At 45.6% G+C, this 27,692-nt stretch overlaps 1 protein-coding gene across 1 annotated transcript; it reads right to left on the minus strand.

The window, feature by feature from the left end:
- LOC135383014 (uncharacterized) lies at nt 1-26,410 on the minus strand. Its single transcript, XM_064612655.1, has 5 exons — nt 26,188-26,410; nt 9,214-9,365; nt 9,051-9,142; nt 3,232-3,336; nt 1-150 (listed from the first exon to the last, which is right to left on the minus strand). The coding sequence occupies exons 1-5, from the start codon at nt 26,287-26,289 to the stop codon at nt 20-22; spliced, it is 582 nt and encodes a 193-aa protein (XP_064468725.1). The 5' UTR covers nt 26,290-26,410; the 3' UTR covers nt 1-19.
- Between the last annotated feature and the right edge of the window lie 1,282 nt (nt 26,411-27,692).

The following is a 27,692-nucleotide window of genomic DNA, read 5'->3' on the forward strand; positions in this document are numbered from 1 at the left end:
TTGATGGTGATAATTTTATTCACGATATAATCTGGCAGTATCTTTTGTATACTTTTTGCGACACTGGATCATCGCATAAAGATTTATAAAAGCCGTCACATGCCATAGGTACTCTCTCCGCTTTTGTTGCTACGGTCCACATTTCACAGTCTGAAAGGTAAACATTGTGCGTCATGAACGTCGGGAAATTGGGGAAATGCACACCTATGCAATTGGGTTAGTTCTCTCAAGTGAACGGGCATCCGTAAGCCTCCTTGTGTCGAAGCTTTCTGGAAACTTGCCCTTCAGTGATCATTTTTCATGGATTGTCCGATTTCACAAGGAAATACCAGGAAACAGGTAAGGTCGACCACACATACGGGAATGTATCCATCAGCGATCATTAAAATATACGAAGGAGACATTTAAAGAGAAAGGGCCACCCATCTCCTACTGGATGGAGCGCTCGTGCGTACCAAGGTCCCACGGAAAAACATAAAAGAACTGATGTTCTGAGGCTGGAACAACATAGAAGTGACAAATACATACAAGGCCTCAATTTGCCTAAGAACTTTCATCTTTCAAGGTCCCATGTCGCCAACGCCCAGCACCACACATCATGTCAGATGCAGACAGCCATCTATACGTTTATAAATAAAGAGAAAGAACGTCCGCAAGCGAATCACGCATATTCGAGAAACACGTGAGAGCAAAAGTGGACTTTTGTGCTGTCCACCATAATACACCGCTATTCGTTGTTGACAGTATTTAGAACTGAATCGAAGTGAATTTGACCAATATCAGGTGCTGCCTCTTTCGTGAATATGAGATTTTGCATTAGTTGGTGTATGTTTATGTGACCAAATATTTTCCCCTTCGTGCCTCACGTGATGGCTACTGTTATCAAAGTACATATACTTATGGTTACTGTCACTTTTCTTTTATTTGTGGCGAAATTCATTGGGAAGTACGAAATCGTAAAGCACTCAAATAAACCGAATCTTGAGCATTTTCCGATAGTATACCACACGTTTTTCAATATACTCTTTAGGGTTACATCTCCAACCGGTAACGTGGAAATAATAATTTCAGGGAAGTATAAAGTTGTTAGAGAATGAGGGAGGTACATCAGTTATGCCTTAGGCAGTTATGGCATTACGTTGGAGCTACTCCCAGCATAGTATTCACTCCGGGGCCCAGAGGTCACTGGAGGCAGTCAATACCAGTTGACCTGTACTTGGGGAATCCAGCAATTTACAGCGTTTTACCTGGGTGTATGGCCGGGTAGTTGGTACCAACGGTTATAGATATAGGTATATAAATACGTCTACACAGATCTAGGCCTATATCTATAAACGTTGATTGGTACGACGTAACTGGCAAAGCACAAAGTAAACGATAACACAGGGACACAATACACGCCCTGTATCGAGGGGCAGCGCCTCTCTCGTGTCCATTTGTCCTTGTCTGCGGTTCGCTACTTTCTTCCAGTTACAGCGTTACCTGCTTATACCCTGCCCCTGTAGCTTTGTTACCTACATCTTCACCTGATTGTAACCACAACATGATGCATCAGTCACTTATACCAGACTCACCACTGGCAACTTCGCCTACATCTGTTGCGCTGTCACTATCTAGTATCTACAGGGAGCCACGATTAAGCAACACATATATTGGACGATTGTCTGCTTGCCGACTGTGCGCGAAACAGACCAACAACACCGCCGTCCAGATGTTGGCAATATACCGTGTGTTTCACGAAGGTCTTTCGCTAATAACTGTTCGCTCACTAATTTCTAAGCAGGTGGCGCCACAAAGAACTCTCGCATACGCTCGCTAATTATATGCATATCCTAACTTTGCAATTTTACTTAGCACGCTTTCGGATCCGCTGTTTTATGTATCCGGACCTTCAGCGAAAAATATTCAAAGAGAAAAACAGACAAACAAACATGCAACACTTAGTGATTTTTCTTTTTTTCAAGTAATTGGTCGGCTTCGGTTTGATGTATTTCTTGCGCGGAACAGAGCATCAATGCACTGTTTGGATCAGCTGTACGGCTGCCAATTTCGTGTTCAACCGCATGGTCCACGCACAGAGACTACGGAAAATTAGGAACAGCCGCAAACGACGCTTTGGTATTCATTTTCAACGTGACTGGTAAACAGCGCTAGCGGTTCTGCCGTTCCATAGGCGAGATAGTGTGTTTTTATCATGGATAATGGCGAATACGCCACGAGCGCTGCTAATTAGACAGAGAAGGAGAGGAAAGAGCAAACCGTCTCTGACTGTCTCGCGGCTGTTCCTTATCTTCCGTCACTCCAGTGTGCAAAATATGAGGGGATGAGCAGACGGATGACAGCCGGGCAGCTGATCCGGAGAGCGCATTTGCACACTGCTTCGCGGAAGAAATATGTAAACCGGAACTGATTAATTTCTCGTAGACGTTCTTTTATATATATGTATGTATATATTTACTATTTGATCGTGCACTCCCAGCCAAGTACAGCTGTTTCGTCCTACTTGGGACTCGTCAGCCTGGCGCAGGGAAGTGACACGATCTTGGGTCGGCGCTAACAGTGCGTCTATAGGCGAGACGTCAATGTTCCACGGTGACGGCGCCACCTGTGGAGGCCGCAGTGCAAGCCAGCAAGTACATGTACATATATAAGTAAGTACTTATATGTAAGTATATGTACTTGCTGGCTTGCACTGCGGCCTCCACAGGTGGCGCCGTCACCGTGGAACATTGACGTCTCGCCTAGACGCACTGTTAGCGCCGACCCAAGATCGTGTCACTTCCCTGCGCCAGGCTGACGAGTCCCAAGTAGGACGAAACAGCTGTACTTGGCTGGGAGTGCACGATCAAATAGTAAACATATGCTCAACGTGCAGCTACAGAGATTCGGCTTTTTTCACTTTGTATATGTATGTGTATATATATATATATATATTTCACTTAGGGTCCCGATATGTAAAACTCTGGTTCCGAACTTGTGCGAAGTAAAATTTCAAAGGTAGGATATTTATTTAATTAGTGAGCGTTTGCAAATGAGCCGCTGTCCCAAGGATCGTCACCGAAAAGGAAGTTTTTCGATGCTGTAACATGTTTATGAATTATTCAGCCAGGGGTTCCAGGTGAAACATCCGGGATACGATGGAGTTTGGGCTGGAATTGTCGTGTCGAGCATTTGCTGCGATATGCTTCGAGACTGCAGATACTCTCGATATATCGAAAGGTGGGTACTTACATGCGTCGTGCGATATATGGGACATTCGGTTCGGGTGTTGCCAATCCCACGTTCGCAAAACGAGACATCCGTCGTTGTAGTACATTAGTATGTAATTCGCTAGGTCTGCAATGTTGGAAATACGAAAGACAAAGGTGAAAATATGAGAGAAAATGGCCAGTGCGGCGCTGTAACGGGCACGCTTTTATCAATTGCACGGTAGGGGAGAGCCAGGAGATATAGGACGGTTGGGTGAGTGGGACAGTAAAAATATTTGTTTTTTAAATCACCACGCAGTGCAGTTGAGGGTGCTCTCCGCACATGGCGCCACGGCGGCCACGCTTGTGAAATAGAATAGCTGACTGGTACGTAGTTTTTTACATCTTCTGAAGGAAGAGTAGTCGTTCCGCTGCGAAAAAGTTTGTGTCCTGCCTCCTGGTTTACTGATTCTAAAATCTAAATAGCATATGATGCGTCAGAAATGAGAAAACGCGTGAAATGTGCACTTAGAGAGTGCTTTTCCCCCACTGTACTTTCAGGTCTGTTCAGGGTAGTTTCATGTGAAGACAAGCTTTACTCTTTGCGGCGCGCTTTGGGAGGAATGGGACAGCGCAGTGACGGGAGGAATGGGACACTGTAATATTCCTGTCTGCTGTGATGCGTGCTTTTCTTTGAACTTTAATTATGTGATTTTACCGATATTTTCAGTAATTGTGAATCCCATGGGAAAACGGATCTCCAGAAGATGTCGAAACATTTAAAGTGTGTTTTGAGTGAATTGCCCCTCTCATACTGAAAGGTGTAGCAAAACTGGCCAAGTGTCGGTGGTGGTGGTGGTGGTGATAGGGCTTGCCGTTGTTGGCCTCACGTATGTGGGCAACGTCACGACTCACGCCCTGGGGGAATGTGCGTCCTGGGCCGACTTCTAAGGGAACTGGGCCGACATATGTCTGAATGCGTCTGAGGAAAACCCAGGAAAAACCCCAGACAGCACAGCCGGCACCGGGATTCGAAAGGCCAAGTGTCAGTATAATGAAAGACAGTACGAGCACCCATCACGCGCCAGTCATCGTTGTCGTTCGCACACGTCACAATACCCCGGGCGGAGGGATTGGTCATCCTGGTCAATCAGGAGGGGCAGAGTAGGGCTTTAGTCGACAAACGTGGACGATGTCTTCTTTTGCTGACGAGCGTGTTCGGGGACGGGAGAGGTTGGCATCCTGAACAACATAGTTGACAGGTGAGGTTTGTCGCAGAACGGTGTACGGGCCGAAGTATCCCCGCATCAGCTTCTCCGAGAGCCCAACCTTACGATCGGGCTTCCAGAGCCACACGAGATCTCCGGGTTTGTAGGTGACGCTCCAACCTCCACCAATTGAAAGGTGTAGCAAAACTGGCCAAGTGTCAGTATCAGGAAAGACAGTACGAGCACCCATCACGCGCCAGTCATCGTTGTCGTTCGCACACGTCACAATACGATGAGTGTCACGGCCTGCCACAAATTGACTGGCCTTGGAGGATCAATTAAGGTTTAAAGACACGACTTTGTCTTTGCAACATCCTGCAATAAACGGTCACTTGTCTTTTTTTATATTTTTATAGGCGACTTTTGGACAATCAGCATTGTGTGAGAGTCCTCCCAAACGACGTCCCAGTCTTCCCGCAGGGAAGAGTGGGGTGGGACAGGTTTAAGTGTTTACTGACTGTTCTTAAAAGCTTCCTAAAACAGGGTCCAGCAGGTGATTTTCAGAGTATGTGATAGAGGTTCTGCCTTACAGTTAGAGAACTCCAGCACAGTTCTATGTCGGAAATAAAAGAAGAAAAAAATTGAACTTGAAAACTGTCCTGTTCCTCCGCCTTGCCCCTATAGATACGTACATGTTGTCTGCGTATCCAAAGCAGCACGGAATATTGAACCCATATTCGCTGGTCATTGACGATACTGGTCCAATATGGGACCCGTTTTACCAGGATTTTCCCCATATTTGCTCAAACTGGGCAATATGGGCCCCATATTGCCCAGTTGCACATTGCCGTTTAAGCCAATACGGGGGAAATAATGGTAATACGGGTCCCATATTGCCCGTGTGCACACCATATTGACTGGAAATGTAGAAAGTGGTATGTACTCGTGTTGCACAAATGCCCAAGCAGCAATGCAAGATTGGACGTTGAACCGCGTGAACTGTCCAATTCAATACGTCGTTACATCCAACAACTTCCTGTAGACGAATTGTTGTTGTCCCGTAGACGAATTGTTCGACACAGTCAACATACGTGGCGATCCCACTATAACATTCTCTAGAACTCAGCAAGTCAACTATCCACTTGCTGGAACATGGAGGAAGGAAACACAGGAGCGCCCGGTTAGAACTGATTTCCGTGGGGCCCCTCTGGCGGTCGCTCCTGTCAAAACCGCCATTACTTCCCGTCCACCACGTGATCCCCTCTAAAGTTTCGGTTTAGCAGCGCTTTGTTTCTCGCGCTGCTTTCCGTGCTTTTATGCTTGTCCCCAGTCTTTACCCTTAAAAGGTGAGCACCATTGCGGAAACAACGTTTTGTTAATGTGTTCTTACCGCAGTTGCGGCTGTCGTTCAACAAAAAGCAGCTCTGTCACAGGAATAACGTTTCACTCGTAACTAGGCATGCTTTACCGCTTCAGCAAGAAGCAACAAACACACAAGACGCGGCCACGTCGTCACACAAACACCGCTGCCACGAATGATGTTTCTAGTCCTGCGTGCTTGTCCTGCAGACCCTGTCCGGTCTTGTAGTAGAATGGTAAACCAAGAGTAAACCTTGAAACACACACAAATAAAGCTGGACGCGCAACGTTCATCACAATGCAGATATCTGAACTTGCAGGACAATCACGACTCCCGTCGTCTGCTTTGGGAGCTAGCCCGCGCATGCTCTTTGGGTCATGTGAGCCGTCACATGGTAGACAGGAACATCCCAGATTGCAGTGCGAAGGCTGGCACGCCTGTCCCAATGGCAAAAAGTTGGAAGGGCCGCTCCCGTGTTTCCTTCCTCCATGTGCTGGAAGCAGCCGCTATCTTGCTTCACGATGCCAATGTCAATGCCAATCGGTCGAACAGACTGAGAGCGTGGTCGTTTGACCGAATTCACGCGTCCTACGACTAATGCGAGTGTCCGACATCGGATCGGACGTTTCATACGGACTAAACTGTGGCTGGTTCTTCTAATGACAACGGAATCGCGACAGGTCAAGTAAAAAAAAAAGTTTGACAGTGTTTGACAGCAAGGGATGTCTCTTCTGTAAAGCAATGTGCTTTCAAATTACTGCAGGGTGTGTGAGTTGCTGAGGCGTATGTCCGTCACCGTCACGAAGGTGTTTCTCTCCTTTGTACTCTAGGAGAGGGTTGGAAATTTTTTGTGCATAGACTATTGCGATCCCTATGAACGCTCCTGAGGGGTGTCTGGCATTTGTAGTTCCGTGGGACTACCTGCTAGCGCTAGTTGATCCTGCTCTTCGTTTTTAGGGGGAGAGCAGTACTATTTTTGAAATGTGATGTGGGCAAGTTTTCGCTTGTCCCATCTTACAGTTGGCAATACGCGCCAATACGCGCGATATTAATATATATATATATATATATATATATATATATATATATATATGCGATGCAATGTTGGTTTTTGTAATGCCATCCAACATGGATCAATAAGAAGGTCTGCAGAAATGAAAAAGCAAAGAGAACAGAAAAGGGATATGAGTGGTGGCCTGATGAAATTAAACCGGATAATGCATTATTATTACGGACCCCCTTGGAGTTGCTACGAAAATATTGGCGCAATATCGACAAAATGGAATTGCCAAAATGGGCTGCCCATATTGGTCCAATATGGGGCCTGGTTGCACTCGCTATATTGGTCCCATAGTGGCAGCCCATGATGGACCAATATTGACGTGCTGCTTGGGATTGCAACATGTACATTGTAGGATAACACTGCTTGAGTGTCTTTTCTAAAGTGCTCTACCTGGGCACGGACATAGTGGACATTACGGGAGGGTGAACTACATGATTCTCGACCCCGCAAGGTTTATTTAACAGAATCAATTGAATAAAATTTTACCAATGCAAAGACAGACGATACGCACATTATTCATTTCTCTACGCATCTTGACATTTCGACACACCTGCTCAAATTTGACTGTGCTCTGCAGCGAAAACTGGAAGCCAGACCTTCCCCTTAGCAGGATTAATTTTACACCAGGGGTATTTTCAAGGGCATAGGCTCTGTGAACTGATAGCCAACCACCGTGAATGGCCGTCTTGTACAGTATGTCTCTGGTTTCCCCTCGAGTTGATCAGAATGCACTCATTCAGCACTACAATGTATGGAGATCAAAGACATTTGTCGGAGGGGTCTATACGCACAGCACGAAAAAAGGAACTGCAGCGTCCAGATCCATCATCCGACCCGTTGACTAGGATTGTAAATAAAAATAATACAGAAACGTCCGCTATGATCACGGACGTACGCACGTATTTCTTCCGTCAAGACTGTTCCCCACATTGTGCGTGGCTGTGCCAACCACCTCGAAATCTCACCGGAAGGCGCCATTACCACAGGTGCGCGCCATTGAATAGGAATACCCACCACATTCGATTGGACTCACAGTGCACCTGTAGCGATGAAACACCTCAATCATCATCAACAAAAGAAAGTTGAGTTTCAGTTTAAATGTCTAAAAATGGGGGAGAAGAAATTTGAGTTTTTATTGGACTCGACGTAGTATGGATGTAGTTGTGAGTGTTTCGTTTCCATATCTCACACAATGGTTCCACGAAATTTGATGTTTAACCAGTCACTCGTCTTCCGTCTAGAATCTGTCCTGCAGCTCAAGTATACTAATGACAACGTAGTAATTACATCCGCGAAATGAATGATGATGTCTCTTGTCCCGCTGCAGACAAATAAACTGAACGCGGGGAAATCTTCTCCCGCTTCGCCTACGATTAGCTTGGACCACTTTGCAAAGGGATTCGCTGTAATGATCTATAACGGGGGTGCTTGGTTTTCGGCATTTTGCGAAACATGCCGAAAAACATTTACTCCATGTCTTTTGACAAATTCAGGGTATTCTGAAAAAATCCGAGTATGTGCCGTTCAGTTTGGAACTGCATAGACGATATACTGGTGCCACCGGCATTCCCCATTCTGAGGACAAGACTCCTGCCCTCATATCTTGGGTAAGGGCAGGATAAACACCACTTCGACATGAGAGAACTGATGTTCTGAGGCTGGAACAACATAGAAGGGACAATCACATACAAGGCCTCAAGTTGCCTAAGAAATTAACGATGAAAGATGAAAGTCACTGAGAAGGTTACCCAGCTGTAGGACTTGAACCCACATCTTCTGGATTACCGGTCCAGGGCTCTACCAATTGAGCTAAGCTAACACGCCTTCTAAGCGACTGCCAGGGTGCGTCATCTGAAGGGACAAACCAGTCACGCTCTCTCACTCATCCTTCTTTCACTCTTACATTTTTGCACACTCATACACACATTCATACGACAGGGATCGACGCAAGCGGCAAATGTTGAACATGAGAGAACTGATGTTCGATGTCGTGAAAAAATAAACACCGAAAAACAGAAACGTTGTACGCTGAGACTTTCAGTTTCGGATATCTGTCCTCGAAAAGCGCTGCCCTATTCCGGGAAGCTGTATTTCTCCAGGCAAGCTTTAATCATCTTACTTCAATACCTCTCGTGTAGAAGAACCCTGCTTTCGACTGTGTCCGCACTAGACACACTAGACTAGAGAGGTTTCACTGAATTGTAATGTGATGTAACTTCACTGAATCATACCTGCGGATGATTTTGGTTTTCTGATGGTCATCTTGTTGTCGAATGGCACCATCCCGTATTTTGATGTGGTCACTTGCATGGTCTGGAGATTGCTGTCGTAAAATCATCCTTATACTTATCCATATCAATCCTGACTGATATAAACAAAGCACAATATACTTACTATCGTTTGGCGGTTGCGTTACGGTAGCCGAAAACTGCGTTAAGCCGGCGGTTTTTTATATCCTTGCCGACTACCCTCATAAACTCGCATTCAAGCCTGCCTTGACTGTAATTACGCTTGATGACGAAATATTTGTCGGATTCTGTTATTGCCTGAAACAAAAGTTTAATTAATGTATCATGCTACACTGCCAAAGATGAGCATTTTTGGCACACAAGGATCTGAGGCTCACAGCCAAAGCTAGAGTCTTTGATGCTTGTCCACCATTAAAATCGAATCATCATCATCACAGCGAAAGGGTATAGCAACGTCCGTAGTGACACAAGCGCATGCCTTCAATCGACTCCATCCGGTTCTATCTGTTAGACCTAGACTCAAGGCACAGCATTTAGTCGAAAGAACACTGGTGCGTGGCGAAATCAAAATTACTAATTTGTTACTTTGCTCCCATGTCCTGAGTTAATATAATAAATGTAAAATAATCACCAAATTTGTTTTCAAGCACAACTGATAAATAAAGTATGCCAAGCGAAATGTATTTTGGTACAACTCTCTTATTAAAGCCATACACCAACGCATTTTTGAAGCCCCGGTGAAGCCGGGTCGCGTCACTTTTGGGTTCGTTCTTAAACCTACTCGAGCGGCTCGTGAGTAGGCAAGCCCAGTGCCAAAACGTACCCCAGTTACTGGACGACGTCATAACCTTGCACCAAAAGTAACTTGGGCCAACCTGACGAGCAGCTCAGATTACTCTCCCCAAACCTGTGGGTCGTCGCGCATGCTGTCGTCTGCTAATGTCCCACGTTTGTGCTGGTCTTCATTAGCTCCCCGTTCAAATGGTCTTCAATAATGTATCAGTGTGCGTTTTGTGACAAGACCTTTCCTTGCTAAAGGGAGAGACAGAGGGAGCTCATTGCGGTTGCAAAGTGGTACTTCTTAGAAAAAAGAAACATCGTGGTTGAAATGTTTGTTTTTCGGGAAATCTCGCGCAGAAAGCTTTCACATCGTTTGGGTGTGTAACTTCACCCAACAAATACTGTGCTTCGGTCGCAACGGATATTTCCAGACTCCCTTTATTCCGCGTACTCATACATTCTTTACATCGCGTTACGCTGTTTGGGATAGCTAGGTCTACGCTGTTTTGTGTATATGATACGACTACCTATTCTTAAAGGTACTGTAAAGCAGTAGACAAGCATGATATGCCGGTGATGTGACTAGAGACTTTGTTGCTTCTAAATACCATATGCGGAACCATACGACCGACAACGCGCTCTAAATATTTTTAATTTGTCATGAAAGATGCGGCGTAGTGGAGCGGCGCGACGCCTGGTGTCAAACAACACCCTGTACAGTGGGCAACACTGAAAATTGGTATTACACACTATTGCATCGGAACTTCGTTATTTTAGTAGCCATATTATTAGTTTTCCTGTTTACCTATGCATTCTGAAACCTCTGTTAACAGTGTTTTTTGCGAAGTAACCCAGCGGTGGCCGCATTTCGATAGAGGCCCTCCCTACTTCTCTACAGCGCCTGCGCGCTCCTTCCGTTCGCGACCTCTTTCGAACGAACAAACTTCTCTCTGTGAACCTCTGTGAACAAAGAAGTCCCGACGCTGTCTGGCTTCTTGAACGTCTGACACATTCTTTTCAACGGCTCAGCATTTCATTTCAGTTCGCTTATCCGTTTATCCTCAGATGTGGATCGTTGTGTGGATTGCAGGAGCAGATTTTATGGTGGATTGTGGTGGATTGTTATATCGGGCCCAGTGTTATACGCATGCAATGTGGTTGCCGCCGTATGTGTCAGGAGTACAGATTCATTTCGAATACCTATTACAGTGTTGCCCGTAATCTTTAATTGTAATTTTCGAATTAATTGCACCGTCGATTGGAATGAAACTTGCGCAGTTTTTGTCCGATTGGCTTGGACTATCGAATAGTCACACTAAATGACATTTGATCGGTGCTGCTTTACAGTACCTTTAACATGAGCTAGGAGGCATTGCAGAAACCGCAGAAGCGCATGCTGTTGTGACCGGACTACGTACTTCACAGGAGTCCGGTCTATAGGCCTGTCGCACTAACCAGGTGGCTCTGCGGTTTTCCGACACACGCGCCACGGGTGCGCGAGACACGGATTACTTCCTAGTTATCCTGCAGTCGGTCGTTCTGGGCCTGCTGTAATTTCTCCATGTAGAACCTTTCTGCAGTTTTCCTGATGTGCAATACTGTGCAAAATAAACCATATGCTAGCCCACCGACATTCGTTTGATGATGTGAAGTATGTGTATGTTACCTAGAACACGACAGACATGAGGTGTCCTATTCACATGCCAGATTAGAGTTATCGGGAGATTGTAAGCTTTTACGGACGAGGTCCCGTCGTTAGACCATCTTAATAAGTTACTGTGTTTCTGTTTTTTTTTTGTCTGCTCAAAGACAACGTAGGTGTCATTGTAAAACGTGAAAACTCATTTCCATCGTCTGTTATTTCAAAGCTAGAACCACGATGTTTCGCATATTTGTTGCCGAACTTAAGACACCTGGGGTGCTAGACTCGTCAAAGCAGAACTAAGTTCAAAAGATGACGTCGCGCGGGGAGGAGTTTTGAACTTCCGAAGTTCAAGTAAACTGTTTCCCTTTCCCGGCATCTGAAGTTGGGTCTACGTCAGTGCATGATCCATATCAGCGTGTGCGCGACCCGCCCACTGGCACGAGCGCGATAGAATGAAGAACGAGAAAGCGCACCACTTCTGTCCGCTCCGGTGAAGAGTGAAATGGAGAACAAAAATACACCTTTGAAGGACTTGAGGTCAAATCATGCATTGTCAAATATGTTTGGGCTGTGCGAACATCAGAATATTTCGGATTTCGAGGCGCATGAGTGTGTTCCGAATCGAATACGGAATTATATGTTCAATTTTGAATCGAATCAATATTTCTTCCAAACTGCACACATACAGGAACAGCATGACTCGAGGCCTGATCCCATGGCATCACAAAACACCCGCGCTACTAGGAAATGGTAATAAGGAAAATGAAATCTGTTGTACGAAAAAAGAAAAAAAAGTCGAAAAGACGAAGCACCCGGTGATACGGCTTTTCTTGTAACCTCCTCACTGTTGCTTCATATAGCTGCGTCATTTCAACCTTGCTGCCGCTATCAGAAGAAGCAAGGGAACTCAAGGGGAGACTCATCGTTTCTTTCCGCAGTATTTTACATTACGCGACGGAGTAATTAACACGGTCGAGATTTTGCTCAAAGAAAAATTTCCCCAGCTATTTTTGTTGTAGTAATGTAATGTGTTTTGTGTTGAAATTGGTTGAGAAAACGTAATGCCCTTTCTGTTTCGGGCAAGGAAAAACACAAAGAAAGACAACAAACAAACGAAATAAAAAAAAAGGTTGCGCTGAATTGGCACATTTCAGAGATCTATTCAGAATATTTCTCGCGACTGTAAATCGAACAAGTGCGCGCTAGTCACACCAAAAGTTTGTCGATGACAAGCGTCAGTGGCACCCCGAAGTAAAATTTGAAGCCTCTGTTTTGTGCCCCTTTACATGAAACACCCGCTGTATCAGCATGTGCGCTATACGTGTATTCGGGATCAATGAACACAACAACGCTTCGGTTGAAAACTATATTTGTTTCCTATTTCCTTTTTCTATGTATCTGCTGGCTTCTTTTTCAAAAAGACCCCTGTACATTTGAGCACATGTAAACAGACTAGTGCCCGCACTGCGACGACACAACCACTTCATGGTAAAATAGACGGAAAAGTCACATGTCCGAAAAACCCTGGGTCCGTGCACTTGCAAGCGCTCATTTCGAGGTGCTGCTCCGCTGCATAGAAGGGCACCGACGCTTTCCAATGTCCTGCACACGCAGTGTTCATGTCTCTGTTGTGTGCATCTGATATTTAGGATGCATCTCTAAATCAGAAGGAACGCTGTTGTCCTCCTCCGCGTCTCTATTGAATATCTCGTTTTTGTACAACAAGGAAACTACGTGAAAACAAGAGGGCATAACGGAACCTCCGGCCATGGGACGTACAGTGTCATATGTGGAGAACACAACAATCTTGTGCGCAATGATATCATTATCCGTGACGAGAAGCGCATCTTGCATGAATCCTACAATCTCAAAACGGAACTTCACCACATAGCACGTTGTCCGCAAACCATTGACACGAATGATAGGATTACGTACCCCTTCTGATTCGAAGAACGAGGGGGCGTATAGCAATTTGGATATGTGATAATTGCTATAAAAATGCCTATGTCCCCCTCTCTCTTCAAATCGGAAGCGATAAGCATATAATTCGTGTCTATACTTGGCGCACAACATGCTATGCGGTGAATTCTGTTCTGAGAGTGTAGGCTCTGCGCAGATGGTCACAAAGCGAACGAACAGCGTTCTTCGACAGTCGGTAACACTGACAAAAATCATCGTTATTTCAAACGACACTCATGATAAGTGTGGACTCAGAGGCGCAGTAGTAAAGCCACGGCAATAAAAGCGGCCGCAACTCTTTCTAACAAACTTCGAAGTTCGCCACTATCTTTCCTTGAACTTTTCTCGGGAGAAAAAAATGTTGCGCAACGTCATTTTGACGTCACGGAACTTCTGCCAAAAGCTGCATTTCCCTTTCCTTGTACTTTGGTTACCAGCTCCGGTGGCGCAGCGGTAACGCGTGCGCTTGGAGACTGGGAGGTCCGCGGTTCGAATCCGCGGGCCGGGTGTGCCGTCTGGGGTTTTTCCTGGGTTTCCCTCAGATGTGTAATAGGCGTATGCCGGCACAGTTCCCCTGAAGTCGGCCCATGGACGCAGCTATCCTCCCCCCGAGCGGATTCCACTCGGTCTTCCACTTCGCCCTTTCCTCTCCTCCTCTCCACTACCTTTCCCTTCCCGAGAAACATGCCGCCTAATCAGGCAGGCAGACCTCTCGGGTTCCTCCCAACGACGCTCCTCCTCCTCCTCCTGTACTTTGGTTTGATTGACAACACGGGGCGTCACGTAGGCCAGAGAAACTGTCCAACGGCTGTCTTTCCTCATATCTCCCGAATTGTTTACATTGCTGAAATCTGCAAAGACACCATCCTCCCGGGCAGCCAAAACGTCATTTTGACGTCATGAAAATATTTCAAACTGCGCGCGTCCCGGTAGCCTTGACCTGAGGTTTGATTGACAGTCAGGAGCGCTCACGTGGCCCACGGAAAGCATCCAATGGTTGCGCTCCCTCCCATTTCTTGAACTTTCTTCGTGTTTCACGAAACGACGAGTCTAGCACCCCTGCTGTCTAGCAAAGGACATGTGAACGTATTGTCTGTGCCCTAGATAAAGGCATCTGAAGTAACTTCATTGATAATCTTGTGAACATCGATATCACACGGGTAACAGCGCTAATCCAACGGTGGCTGCGATACCTTTCGCGCGGTTTGTTTGCAAAGCTGAAGACCCAAGCAGCACAATGTACCGAAAGTCGAGTGCAATAGAGGTGGACGGGTAGGTGGAAGGCCTTGAACAGACTGTAGAAACTAAAGAACATTGATAAGACACATACCGTTTACCCATATTGCACTCGACTTCCAGTACATTGTGCTGCTTGGGGAGAGACATGTTTATCTTCTGAATTTCACCTGCGCGACTTTCACTTTCCTGCGACCTAACTGGAATAACATCTCATTTTTAATATTGTCATTTAAAACTACCTTTTGGTCCAGTTGATGAATCATTGATGTAGGTAAAAGCGCTAAAACGGAAAGGGACGTAAAACAGTTCAGTGTCTGTGTTTCGTCCCTTTCCGTTTTAGCGCTTTTACACGCATCAATTAATATAGCGATGTGTTCGCTGTCGAGCGCTGCTCAACGTCTCGCATTCACAAGAAAACTACGAAAAAAAAATGTGCACACGGGAGGCCGCTTAACTAGGGAGTAGTTTGCCCATCGGTCACAAGCTGGCTCTGCGAAAAACTTCAGCGCGACAGGCCTATAACGTACCACTGGTACGTAACACCTGGTAGACTTGTGCAGGGAGGTACTCGATAAGAGTGCAGTGCAACGCACTCTCTCGCTGCGGTATATGTTATTCCCAGTTGTGTTCGCATATCATGGTGTATTGCATTTACCTAAATTCCACGGCTCTACGCATAGGACATTTTGCTCGAAGCACAACAGAGCTTTGTTGCACTACGAGCAAAAGGTTATGCCGCGTCAGCCACCCAGTTGGAAAACAAATGGAAGAAATTCAAAAAGAAATATCAAGGACCTGTAATTAGGACAAAAAGAGTGGAAACCACCGAAAAGTATGCTTGCCTGGACCACGTTAGGACGCTACAATCGCTAGAATATTGTCAGAAATCTTAGCATAAGAGAAGTGCTGTGGCACAGTTTCAGCTTGGCGGGCTTTCATGATATGCATAAGGTTTTCTCCGAAGACCCCTCAGGACTGCGCTAGTAATAGATGCAGTCTTGCTGCAAAGAAACTGAAACAGTCAGCAGCCGTGGGTAGTAACTTGTTAGCATCTGCAAAAGGCGGTGAGCTAGATATCACATGCGACACGCAATCAACTTTGTGATTAGATTAAACGCACGCTTGTTTTTCGTTTCATCTGCAACTTGGCATGATCATCCCAGTCGTCATTGTATTGGAACTGGAAAAGTTCGGTTTCCGGAGCCGAATTTAGGGAGCGTCGCTTCGTCATCCATTGTCGCTGTCATGTCCTCTGCAAACTGCGGGAACAATTCAAAACAAGAGAACGTCCTTTTATCGCGATCGTTTATTTTCATTCCCAACAAAGGAGCATGCGAGCAAAGGCAGATTTTAGACTTTTTAATCGTTCCTCGCTTTATAACAGTCGTTAGCCAGCCGTCTCTGTCCACTGCATCGTTGCAAACCCAAGCAGCACAATGTACTGAAAGTCGGGTGTAATAGGGATGGACGGGTAGGTGGAAGGCCTTGAACAGACTCGTGGCACTAAGGAACATTGATAAGATGCATACCGTCCACCCCTATCGCACTGGACTTTCAGTACATTGTGCTGCTTGGGAAAGCTACTAAGGACTGAGCTACTCATTCGTTCATGTGGTACAGCTTGGAACAAACGTTTACGGAACACGGCACCTGCGTATTTTTTCATCGGAGCGCTTCCCTGCTAGCTATCACGAAGCGATCGAATAGGAAACGGGTGGCGGGCTATTCTATCCATCTCTCAATATGTATGTCCATTCCTTTTTGCTGCTAGGTTGTCTCTCCATTGGACACCCCGGTGTTCCGTAAACTTTTGTCCCAAGCTGTACAACCCCGGTCACGTGCCTACAGCCTACCCGAGGGTTTGCTTAGGAACGCACCTTTTGATTGTAGCATGAGGCGGTGAGGGGACCTCACTGTCGTGACGCACGCTCTCCCCCTCGTACATCGCGCCGCATAGGCTGCGAGTACACGTGGCGGTGCACTACCACGTTTCGTACCGCCACATTTCGACCATGGGCGCGTCTCGCGTGGTGCTGTTCTCGTCGTCCAGCACTTTGGTCGCCGAGGATTACGGTATGGGCGGCGCGTTGAGGAACGTTCGCGCAAGCATAGAGCTGGCACATATGCCGCCATTGCTACAGTAGACGCAGACGCGTTGACTAAAATTGAGGAAAATTACAGGAAATGACGCTCGGTAACGCTTGGCGCAATTACTCTCGGTCACAGTGCGGCACTACGTTCGTCTATGCACGCAGGATCACAAACACCCTCTTGCAAGGAAGTAGACGGGTAGAAATCCAGCGAACCGGTAGGGAAGTAAAAAGGCAGTTGCCTCAAGACGAGAGCCGCCCATATTTCGAACAGATACTGTTCTTCTTCTGGGCGAAGAAGAACGGTCTCTGTTCGAAATATCGGCGGCTCTCGTCTTGAGGCAACTCCCTTCGTCCTTGGAAGGAAGGCGGCACGTCGAAACTCGCAATTCATCAAAGAGATCGCTCCATATCCAGTGATGGGCAGTAGTTGAAGCACCAAGTGCTCAAGTACTACTTTAAGTACATTTCTGCGTAATTGTACTTTACTTGAAGTACATTTTAAATCGTGTACTTTGTACCGTACTTAAAGTACTTTTTCCCGAGTACATTCCCACCAAGTACTCAAGTACCCAAACTTGGACTCCAGAGAAAATATCACAAAAGAGTATCAAAAAAGCACCCTACTAAAAGCGCTAAAATGACATGAAGAACACGAAAACACACAGATACCGGATGCAGTACCAAAAGTCCCAGTCTGACATTTTACCAAAAAGGATTTTTATGCTGTTAAAGAGCATATATTTGTTGAAGCAAATTTATTGTTGAGAGGCTTGAAATGTTGAAAAAGTATCAACGCTTCTATGATTATGTAAAACGAATGGAATGCAAAGACACGCACACAGTATGACACTGCAACCGGCAGCACAATGACTTGGTCAATTGTCATTTCAGTTCTCCCAATGCAGGGTTCTATGCTTTTTTTATATTGTTTCCTTCATTGATAATTAATAATTAATAATGAACTTATATCACAATGTGTAATTGCATTACATGATGAACGCTCTGAAAGACACACATGCTTTCATTTTTACATTTTACATTATTTTAATTGGTCACATGGATTATATCGCTGCAGATCACAGTCATATAAAAATGATGGCTTACATTGTGCTTCGTCCTTTTTTACTTTCTTCATGTTCTTTTTTAAACATGTTGTATTTCAAAAAGCAGCATGCATGGAATGCCCTGAAATATATAATCTCAGTTGGCCTGTACTTTTTTTCCCTTGAAATTTCCTAGCCTGTCATAGCAGAAGATTAGTACCGAAACACCACACTAGGCAGGTGATCTTGGATCAGTCAGGGTATAATACATAATCACAGCACAGCTGACTGATTACCTCTCTACATGTAACTGCAAACTATGTCATCTGATTAAGTTCATATTCACGGGTTAGCACTTAACCTAGGACTTGATGGCTTTAGCGCATTTATCAAGAATGCTCGCTAAAGTTTTGCCAAAAAAAGCAGGACACAGATACTAAACAGTGAAATGCAAAGTGATACAAATTAAATTCGCAATGTACTTGATGAATACTTGAAGTACTTTGCCTTGTACTTTGTACAGTACTTGAAGTACTATAATGACGCCAGGTACTTGGTACACTGTTAAAACAGAACTTCACCACATAGCACGCTCCTAACCAACCGTCATACCAAATGATATCATCTTGTGTCATGATTTGTTCAAAACAGGGGGGAGGCGCCTATCTGGGACAAGATAATCTGTCCCAGATAGGCGCCTCCTCTCATTTTCAACAAATCAATGCACAGAACGATATCATTCGGAATGATGGTTGGCTAGGAGCGTGCTATGTGGTGAAGTTCTGTTTTAACAGTGTACTTTACTTTAAGTATAATTTTGATGTACTTTGCCCATCACTGTCCACATCACAGTGCTTTACTAAAATCTATCGTCGACGATCTATCCTCCGCAGACACTAGAGGTTCCTCGTATTCACTGTCCCTGGTGCATATCACCAAGAAGCTGCACTATCATCTACTAAAACAGTACTGTCTGTCTGTGATGCCATCGTGCTAGGATCGCAATTTTCACGCATATTAGACGTCAGCGTCTTCGTTTGCATCAGGGTTTCTTGTACACAGCACAGTAGACAAGCAGAACGCCGTCGACAACAGCGGGAATTGGTAGCCATGCAGCTGGCAATGCAGTATATGGCTGCACGCCAGATGCTTGCGCAATGAGTCATATATTGCAATACAAAAGCTGGTCTTCAAGTCATAACATCATTCTTGGGAAGTCGCTGTTTGGTGCCAAGAGTACGCGACATTCTCATCGCATACAAGAAAGCACTCGGTGCTGGCCATGTCATACTGACTCAATGTATTCCTGGACATATTCGCATACGTCGAAATGAAGTTGCAGATGAGAGAGAAGATATAGCGCACCAATAGTCAACGAAACACACGGTGACATATTCCAAGTGTGATGCGAAACTCCTGTTAAGATTGCTTACCGAAAACATATGCAAAAAGCAATGGCTACGAGTAGACAGACGTTCATCCTTGCTTCAACAGATAGGTCCGGAGCTGAAATTTCGTGTTCTGTCCAGTATACCGCGAAATATAGAAACGCATCCGCATCAGTTTCGCCTTAACGTTCCGTACACTCTAAGCCCAGTGACGGATAGGTGCAGTCTGATCAACTGGCACATTTTTAAAAAAATGTGCCTGCTGACTTCAAGAGGCACGCGGTGCCTGCGAAAGCTGCAGGTGCTCTGTGCCTCCTGAAACAACTGGCACGACATCCCCGCTGATGCCAGGAGCCATAGTGTACTGGACGTATTCAAGGGATAATTGTACGCACACTCTTAATCGTGTGACGCGTAATAAGGGGCACTTTTTTGCATTATTTTGACACTTAGAATACGTGATGTTTTGTGCCGCGCAGAGAGTCGGTCGAAGGGTGCCGCTTAGTCTAGACGCTACGCTGTGCCAGCAACAGCATGTGGCACGTTGTACCGATTATGCCAGTGGTACAGGCGGACTGGCTCCAGCTCCGGCACTTCGTAGCACGCAGAATATACGGTAGTGTGTGCCGCCTCGTGGGCCTGGTAGCGCGTGCCACATAACATCGTCGACGGTGGCTTTACCATGCAAAATCAACCGCACGACAAAGTTGCACAACACTGTAACAAGAAGATGCATGACAACTTTACTTCTCGAAATGTGCACCGTACGCAATAAATGTAAGACAGGCTGAGACAATCAAATATTGCACACAGTAAAACAACATTGGAGAAAAATACCACCCGGAAGCTGTGCAAACGGTTAAACTAAAGTAAGCTGGTCCATAATCACCGGGAGTTGATAGTTGTCAACAGTAAAATAATAACATTGGAGAAAAATAAGACCAAGCAGCCTCGTTAAAAGTTAAAACAAAAATGTGTTAAAGCAAAAGTGAGGTGCTCCACAATGACCAGCAGTTCATACCCGTCACCGTTAAAACAATAACATTGGAGAAAAATACGACCAACAAGTTGCGCTAGTAGTTAAACGAAAGTGAGCGGCTCCATAATGACTAGCAGTTCATACTTCTCAACTGGGCCAGTGTACGAAACACAAGAAATCTCCATATCACAGCAATGTCGAGGACAGGTAGGTATCATGGAGTACGAAGACAAGAATAGGTGGCAAACCCTTTGCCACATCCGGTGATGTTACACCACAAAACAAAAGAAGACGAAAACAGCGAAGACTGGCTACGACGCGCTTGAAAATTGAAAATGGCGTGGTTGGCATGCTTGTAGCCTGGGTAGCTGATGTAGTCCCTTCTGTCTGGGAAGTAGAATTTCCGGTGGCTTGCTGGGTGTACTCAGTGCTGGGCTTGTCTGCCGATGCTACACCTGGGTGTTACAATCCGTTGTTAGGCGGTATGAAAATGGGTTAACTAGCAACATAGGAGGAAGAAAATCGGGAGGGAGTCGCGATTTACATGTGAGACGAAGATTTCGCCTCCTAAATGCTCTAACTACGGTATGTAGTCGGGCACAATGGAGGACAAGCGCCAACCCCGGCCCCCTTGGCTACAAAACACAACTCACCTGATTCAGGGCCAGCTCCGCCCCCGATTTGTGGCAAGTCCGGAAAGATGGCTGCACGCCGCTTGCATTTGGATTACCTTCACCAAGTAGGTCTGCTCATGAAAAGAAGTAAAAACAACGAGTGACAGAGACTGTTAACTTGTTCAAAATACGTCACAAAGCAGAAATAGTGCATGGGCGGAAGCTCTCACCAAGCGCGGCATGCTCCGTTGGCAAATGCCCGCAGTAAGCGCACCATCCGGGCATGAGAGGGGCACCGCAGTCGTTTCGATAGAATTCCAAGCAGTCACAAGATTTGCATATATCACGAACCACGCCTCGCGCGTCCTTGTTGTTTGACATCTAAAAATAACGTAAGATCACAACATATTCCAGATAGTGCGTGAGGCAATAACGATCACGTCAACGAAGTGGCGCGACTCCACTGCTTGGTGGCTGTGTGCAGTGCACTGTGCCAGTCTTTATTGTTTTAGTGCGAAATCATTTCTTGCCTCATGGGTAGAGAGAGAGAAATGCATGATGACGATGATATGGGGTAGAGGCAGGTTGTCACCAGAAAATATCCACCAGTTAACCATTCTAATTCTATCTAGTTAACCATTAATAATTAGTCAACTAATTAACTAACACCAATTAATAAACACTAATTACTCAACCAATTAACTGCCACTGATTAGTCATCTACTTAACTGTCACTAATTTGTCAATTAATTAACAGTCACTAATTAGTCACGACTAATTATTGAACTGATTAACCCTCATTAATTAGTCAACACTAATCCGGTGACCACAATGACATCATTAGTCAACACCAATTAGTCAAATAAGATCATTAATTAGTCAACGCTAATGCTTTCGCATTGACGCACGCAAGGACACCTAAGTGCCTCCCACAATTTTTGTCCTCTTCCTTGACACGTAATTTCGTTTCGTAGTCCTTATTTTCGCTGCTGCCGCTCTGTATTCTGGTAATCGAGCAACAAATCCAAACACTCCCCCTCGCTTTAGGCGACCCATCCGAAAATGTATTGCTTCCAACATAGCTGTCTGTGATCTGTTTCGCGGCTTCCGCGAATACCATAAATCCTGCGAATAACTATGGTAGCTAAGTAATAACCAGGCACAGCAAGCTCTACCGTACCTGTTTATTACTCAAGCACTGTACGCAGAGTCTGCAGAACGCTGCGGAACTACGGAACACAAATTACAGGCAATTATGTCGCAAGCAGTGCGAGGGGCCAAGCACACTACGACGTGGTCCCAAAAACTTACTGGTAATCTCAGGGGAATATTAGTAATAATACTTAGAGCTCTGCAGAGAGACGGAGCTCTAATCTTGCCCTTTCAATTTGCCACTTTACACTTCGCTGCCAATCGGCAATGCTCGTCTGCAAACGCGCACTGATGTGAATATCGTATCGCATCACAGCCTATGCTTTTTGGTCTGGCAGGCTTTCCAAATACTGTGGGAGCATCTCATACGCATTAATCGTTACAAAATGAGACGTAATCACATTTCTTACCTTCAGAATCCTGCCGGCCGAGGTTGCACAGGCAGAGCACGCACCGTTCGCGCCGATGCATTCGAAAAGCAAGGCAGGGACGCCTGTGGTCGTCCGCCGGATGCTACTTTGACGCCACTTCACCTTTGTCAACTACTAGGCTGTCAACTGTCTATGGACCATGCTAAACTAAAAGTACATTGCGTACCGTATCAAGCAACGTGGATTATTAAAGCTAACACGTCAGCACAATAAAATAGTGGAGGACTACGTTGCGCAGCGCAGTGATGTGACAACGCATTTGAAGACGCGGGCTGTTCGGTTGGTTCGGTGAGGAGTATGTATGAGGCAGAGAGGGAAGAGCAACCGTGTAAGGGGCACAATAGGCGGCACATTTCTGCTGAAGAGCGAGGTGCCGCCTGATAAGGGTTACAAATGGGTTTATACCGCTATAAAAGGCTGGGAAAATTTGTCTCGCCTATGATTTTCGGAAACAACGCCTAAAATAGCCGTTTTTTTCTCGTAAGGGGCACAATAAGCGTATTTGGGTTTAGAGTGCACTAATGCGCGATAAACATTGTGCTTCTCGAGTTCCCTAACAGAAAAATGACCTCCAGGCTTCGCGAAAAAGAAAACAGAGAAAGAAAGAAAGACAACGGGCGCAACAAGCGCAGACAACGGGGAAGAAAGCACGGAAGAATGCACTGCGGAAGAATACGCGGTGCCATGTCACTCCTCGCCGGCGGAGCGCGGAGCAACGTAGTACGCTCCAACGAAGGCACACATATTCAGACGGCACATGCATTATTCAACAAACACACGACTACACGGATCAGGAGGCACACATATTATACGGCGGGCACAAAGCCATTTCATACCGACGTGACGTCTTTGTACCAGCTGAAATTTGGCTATGGGGGGGGGGGGGATATGGGGATCGCTGTGCTTTCTATTTGATAAATTCTGTGCTGTGCTTGCTATTTAATAACTGTTACGGCTGTTTCCAGACGGTTCCGGCTGTGTTCCGGCTGCACTTTCTTAGGGAACTTTTTAAACGGGCACGTGTCCGTCACAGGATTTAGAGTGTATGCTCAACAGTTTCTCCATAAAGTGTCCAGGGCTAGTTCAGCAAACGCTCCTGCGTGTGCATGTGTTGAAAGCACGGAACACACATTCTCATGCACTGCAGAGAATATGCATCCCAAAGAGCTATATTCAAGTCTGCTCGACACCGCTTGGACAATCGAACCTTCAACGTAGTCAAGGTGCTAGGTGTATGGCAACCCAGGAAGAGAGATGCAGCCTTATCAGCACATGTCAGCTTCATATTGAGCAGTTGACCGCGTCCAAGGCATGTGTCGTCGATTCCCTCGTTCCTGTTATAATTTCTCGCAATTCCTTACACTTCTAGGGGATGCAGCTACGCGTGTGAATGTACAGCTACGCACAGAGTACGGTGCCCGAGAGTCGTGAGTTTTCTTTCTTCCTTTCGTTCGTCCATTCGCTATGGATGTAGCGGAATTCGTCAGGTGACGAATTCAATTTCTTCCATTTTTTAAATTAGCACTCAAAATCAATACTTACATTATGAGGTATATGCAAGCACGTGTTAAACCCGTAATAGAAGGCGTATCAAGCGCTTGATGACTGCAAATTGGAGGACGTTCATAACCGCCTACATTTAGTACAGGGTCCGCCTTCTTTAAACAATGAAAGAGGAGCCTCCTGCATGAAATACCAAAGCTCCCTGCTGAAAAGTGCGGCACTACATATTTACAAAGAACGCCATGTCAACGTTGAAGGTTGTCTGTGCTCTCCGTCAGATTCCCCAACCTACCGAGGTGAACATACGGGTATATCGAGTACAACCTCTATCTGCATATAGCGCTGGACGTTCTTTCTATACGGCGATACTTGAGGTTACCCGGGTGCCAGTTCCTGCATGTGTGCTCTTCCTGGACTTTTGTGAGGTACTCTAGAGAAAACGTAGGCGCATTACGCACGGTCCTCAGGGAAGCACGCCGCCACTGCAGGCAGAAAAACCGCTCGTTAACAAGGACATCACTACACTCTTAAAAATGAACTTCACCACATAGCACGCTCCTAGCCAACCATCACCCCGAATGACAACGTTCTCGCCCTAGATTTGTTGAAAACAGGAGGAGGAGCCTATTTTGTGCCCATTATGCACGGCACAAAATAGGCTCCTCCTCCCGTTTTCAACAAATCAGGGGCGAGAACGTTGTCATTCGGGATGGTGGTTAGCTAGGAGCGTGCTATGTGGTGAAGTTCATTTTTAAGAGTGTAGATTGCGTGAATCGCTCGTCCGACCAGTGGTTGAACTGAACATACCGTTCGCTACCGTATTTTCTTTTTAGTTGGCACGCATCAAACGTCGCGGGGGGACACTTGAAACTCGCTTTGGTAGGCCGGAATTTCAAGTGAACATTGCGATTGGCCATCGTGCGGGAGCTAGCAACGAATCATAGGGAGCCGATGCATTTATCGCGCGGTAATAACGACAGGTTGAGCATCGACCCCTCATATGCCAATGCAGTGACCTCGTTAAAATGTAACAAGGACTGACCGGATGTTCGGAACATGTTGAATATTTGTTACCATTTTTTGGGTGATCTGTGCGACTGCCCTCTGTGACTTTTATTACAGCTGCAGCTGTTAATGCCACACTTCCGCTTCACGCGTCCGCGTAGACGCTGACATAAAACCATCCCCATCGCTAGTCATTTCTGCGTTCCTCCTCTCTGCGTTCGTGTGTTGGTGTGGTCTCTCCATGTTCTGTTTATCGAATGTGCTGTCTAGCCACCAAAGTTATCGAGTCAGGTTGGAGCGTCCCAAGGCGTCGCCTGCACCACAAGACCACACTCCCAACCCAGCTCGCCAACTAGATGGCATTGTACCTGTGCGACAAACTGACAGACGCCACCACCAACTACAATCCGTGTCTTCGAGAACCCAGTATATTGGTGAAAGAAGTGTGAACTTTCACGGCGTATTTGTCAGATCACAAAGCTCTTATTGTCACTCTACGTGAGCGACAATGAAATAAAATACACTCAGTAGAAACTCTAAAATTCGTGAATCGCCACTTCTCAACAATATAGGGACGAACGTGTATACAGCAACCCTCTGCAGCTACCGCTGCTAATTCGTGTTAAATCCAAGCGTTAACCGTCCTTCCATTTTATTGTGTTTCTTTTTCAACCCTCAAATCGTAGTTCAAAGAAGTTAAAATTCGACAGATAAAATTGCGTAAACGCAGGCAAGCTGGAGGATGAACTCCATAAAGGCAGACCTGAGCGGAGCAAAAATACGTTGTATTACTGAGTTGTGTTGTCTACGTGTTTTTGTCCCACTCAGGTTTGCCGTTATGGAATTGAAAGATAAATATGTCGGCATTCGAAGGATACAGAATATTTCAGGATGACCATCTTGCCAGCGTCCTAGCCCTCCTATATGTTTCAGGATGTTCTGGAGATTTGAACGAAATTTACGAGACAGCCCTTTCGACCTTATGAAGGCAACATCCATTTTCTCTTATTCTTTTCTTTCGAAAAGTGGAAACAGCACTGGACTATGTCCACTGTACTCGAAGAAGGTAACCTCGAAGGACAGTGCCTCAGCTCTTGTATTTTGCTTTCTTTTGTATAAATCCATTCTGGATAGATTTTAGCGCAGCTCGTACTTTGGAACGAACGTACTCTTGCATTGCACATGCAATTTTTAGCAGCGTTACTTTCTGACCCGCCAGTAGTAAACCTGTGTGGGCACTCGGAAGAATTCCTAGACGCACATGCACGTGTTTCTCTATGCTGCTTACCTTCCAGATGTCTTTGTAGCCTCCATCAGACTCATCGTATATGCCAGCAACGGAAGCCCCAAAGAAAGAGCACATTACAAAAGTTATGAATATTAAATTCATCCTTCCTATCGTATTCTCGTCTGGCCGTTATCTCGACTGGACGTATACTGGTCCTGACTCGTGAAGCTGACTGGAGAACACGGCCGAAGACTCTACCATATGGCAGACGCTCTGTGTCGCAACCACCACGCTGGATTACACACGCGAGGCTAGAAATTGAATATGAGGACGAAAAGAGATAAACAGCTGCAGTGATGTTCGAACTAATTAGTGGATGTCTCAGAAAAAAAGATAAGTACTTTACGCACTTGCGGGAACTGTTCCTCATCATGTTGACGTCTTACGTCAACACCACAGAAAAAAAACTTACAAAATAAAATTACGCCACTTCGCTCCTCTGCGATTACCTCCTGAGTGATTGAAATGCCACATTCTGTGCAGGATGCAGCCGCTAGAATTCAGAAAACTGCTCACATTTCGCACTTGAAATGTGAAAAATTGTAACTTCATTTCTCACCCGTGACAGTCTTATAATGACTGTCGACTAGCTGTATTCCCTTAATGCATATTTTTAAATTTCCTTCTCCGGTTCGACAAATAACAAAACGAGTCGGTGCGTACCAATGGGTCGATGCAGACAATTCATATTGCCCTAAGACTGACAACAATAATGTTTTTAACTTGTCTTCCCCTTTTTTACGTAGTACTGCACACAACGCTATAGTTGGCGTTCCAACCATTCTTGTTGTAGTTCCTGTTGTAGCACGATGTTAGGGTCTTCCTTACTTAAAGCCCCAGGTCACTTTTTGTCGTCCGGAGGTACAGAAAATTTCGTTGACTGAAGTGTGGGAAAGGAAAATCAGTGACGAATTCAAAATAACAAGCAAATTAGCTTTCTGTGCGGGTCCATTTTTAACTGCGCTCCCCGTGTGTTATCGCTATCTCTAAATGACACGACTCGTTTGCCGCCAGCCACCTCGAAAGGAAACATTCACGTAACGTGGTCCAGCGGCTGAAAGTATTTCTACCAAGGCATGTTCGTCCGCTACAACTGCGATTGTAGTGTGCATGGGATGCATAGTTGTACCTGGCAAATGCAAGGTGCTCCAAAACCGAATACCATAGCAATCAGCGAGATTAGGTAAGCCTGAAAGGAAACAAACAAAACGCGGTTTAATTATACGACTCCTTCGTTCAATTTTAGCGTACCTTTCAACGTGGTCTCCAATTTTTATTTTAGATTTTCAATAACCCAATGTCCAACTGCATGGATCCACTGTATGAAGATCCACGTGTGTTAGAGTATACGCTCTTCAAAATGAACTTAACCGCATAGCACGATCCTAGCCAAACATCATCTCGAATGATATCGTTATCTGCCCTAATTTGTTAAAAAGAGGAGGCGTACGTCCTTTTTGTGATACTTATGCTGTTCATAATTGTCACAGAAAAGGCGTACGCCT

The sequence above is a fragment of the Ornithodoros turicata genome, chromosome 2, assembly GCF_037126465.1.
Source record: "Ornithodoros turicata isolate Travis chromosome 2, ASM3712646v1, whole genome shotgun sequence".
Lineage (NCBI taxonomy): Eukaryota > Metazoa > Arthropoda > Arachnida > Ixodida > Argasidae > Ornithodoros > Ornithodoros turicata.

What these genes read in the sequence shown, in the direction of transcription:
- LOC135383014 (XM_064612655.1), bottom strand. Translation starts at nt 26,289, where the DNA reads ATGAATTTAATATTCATAACTTTTGTAATGTGCTCTTTCTTTGGGGCT. An exon ending in AACGCAACCGCCAAACGATA is followed by an intron (nt 9,143 to 9,213) that starts GTAAGTATATTG and finishes ATTTTACGACAG; the next exon opens with CAATCTCCAGACCATGCAAG. An exon ending in CCATATATCGCACGACGCAT is followed by an intron (nt 151 to 3,231) that starts GTAAGTACCCAC and finishes TTTACCTTTCAG; the next exon opens with ACTGTGAAATGTGGACCGTA.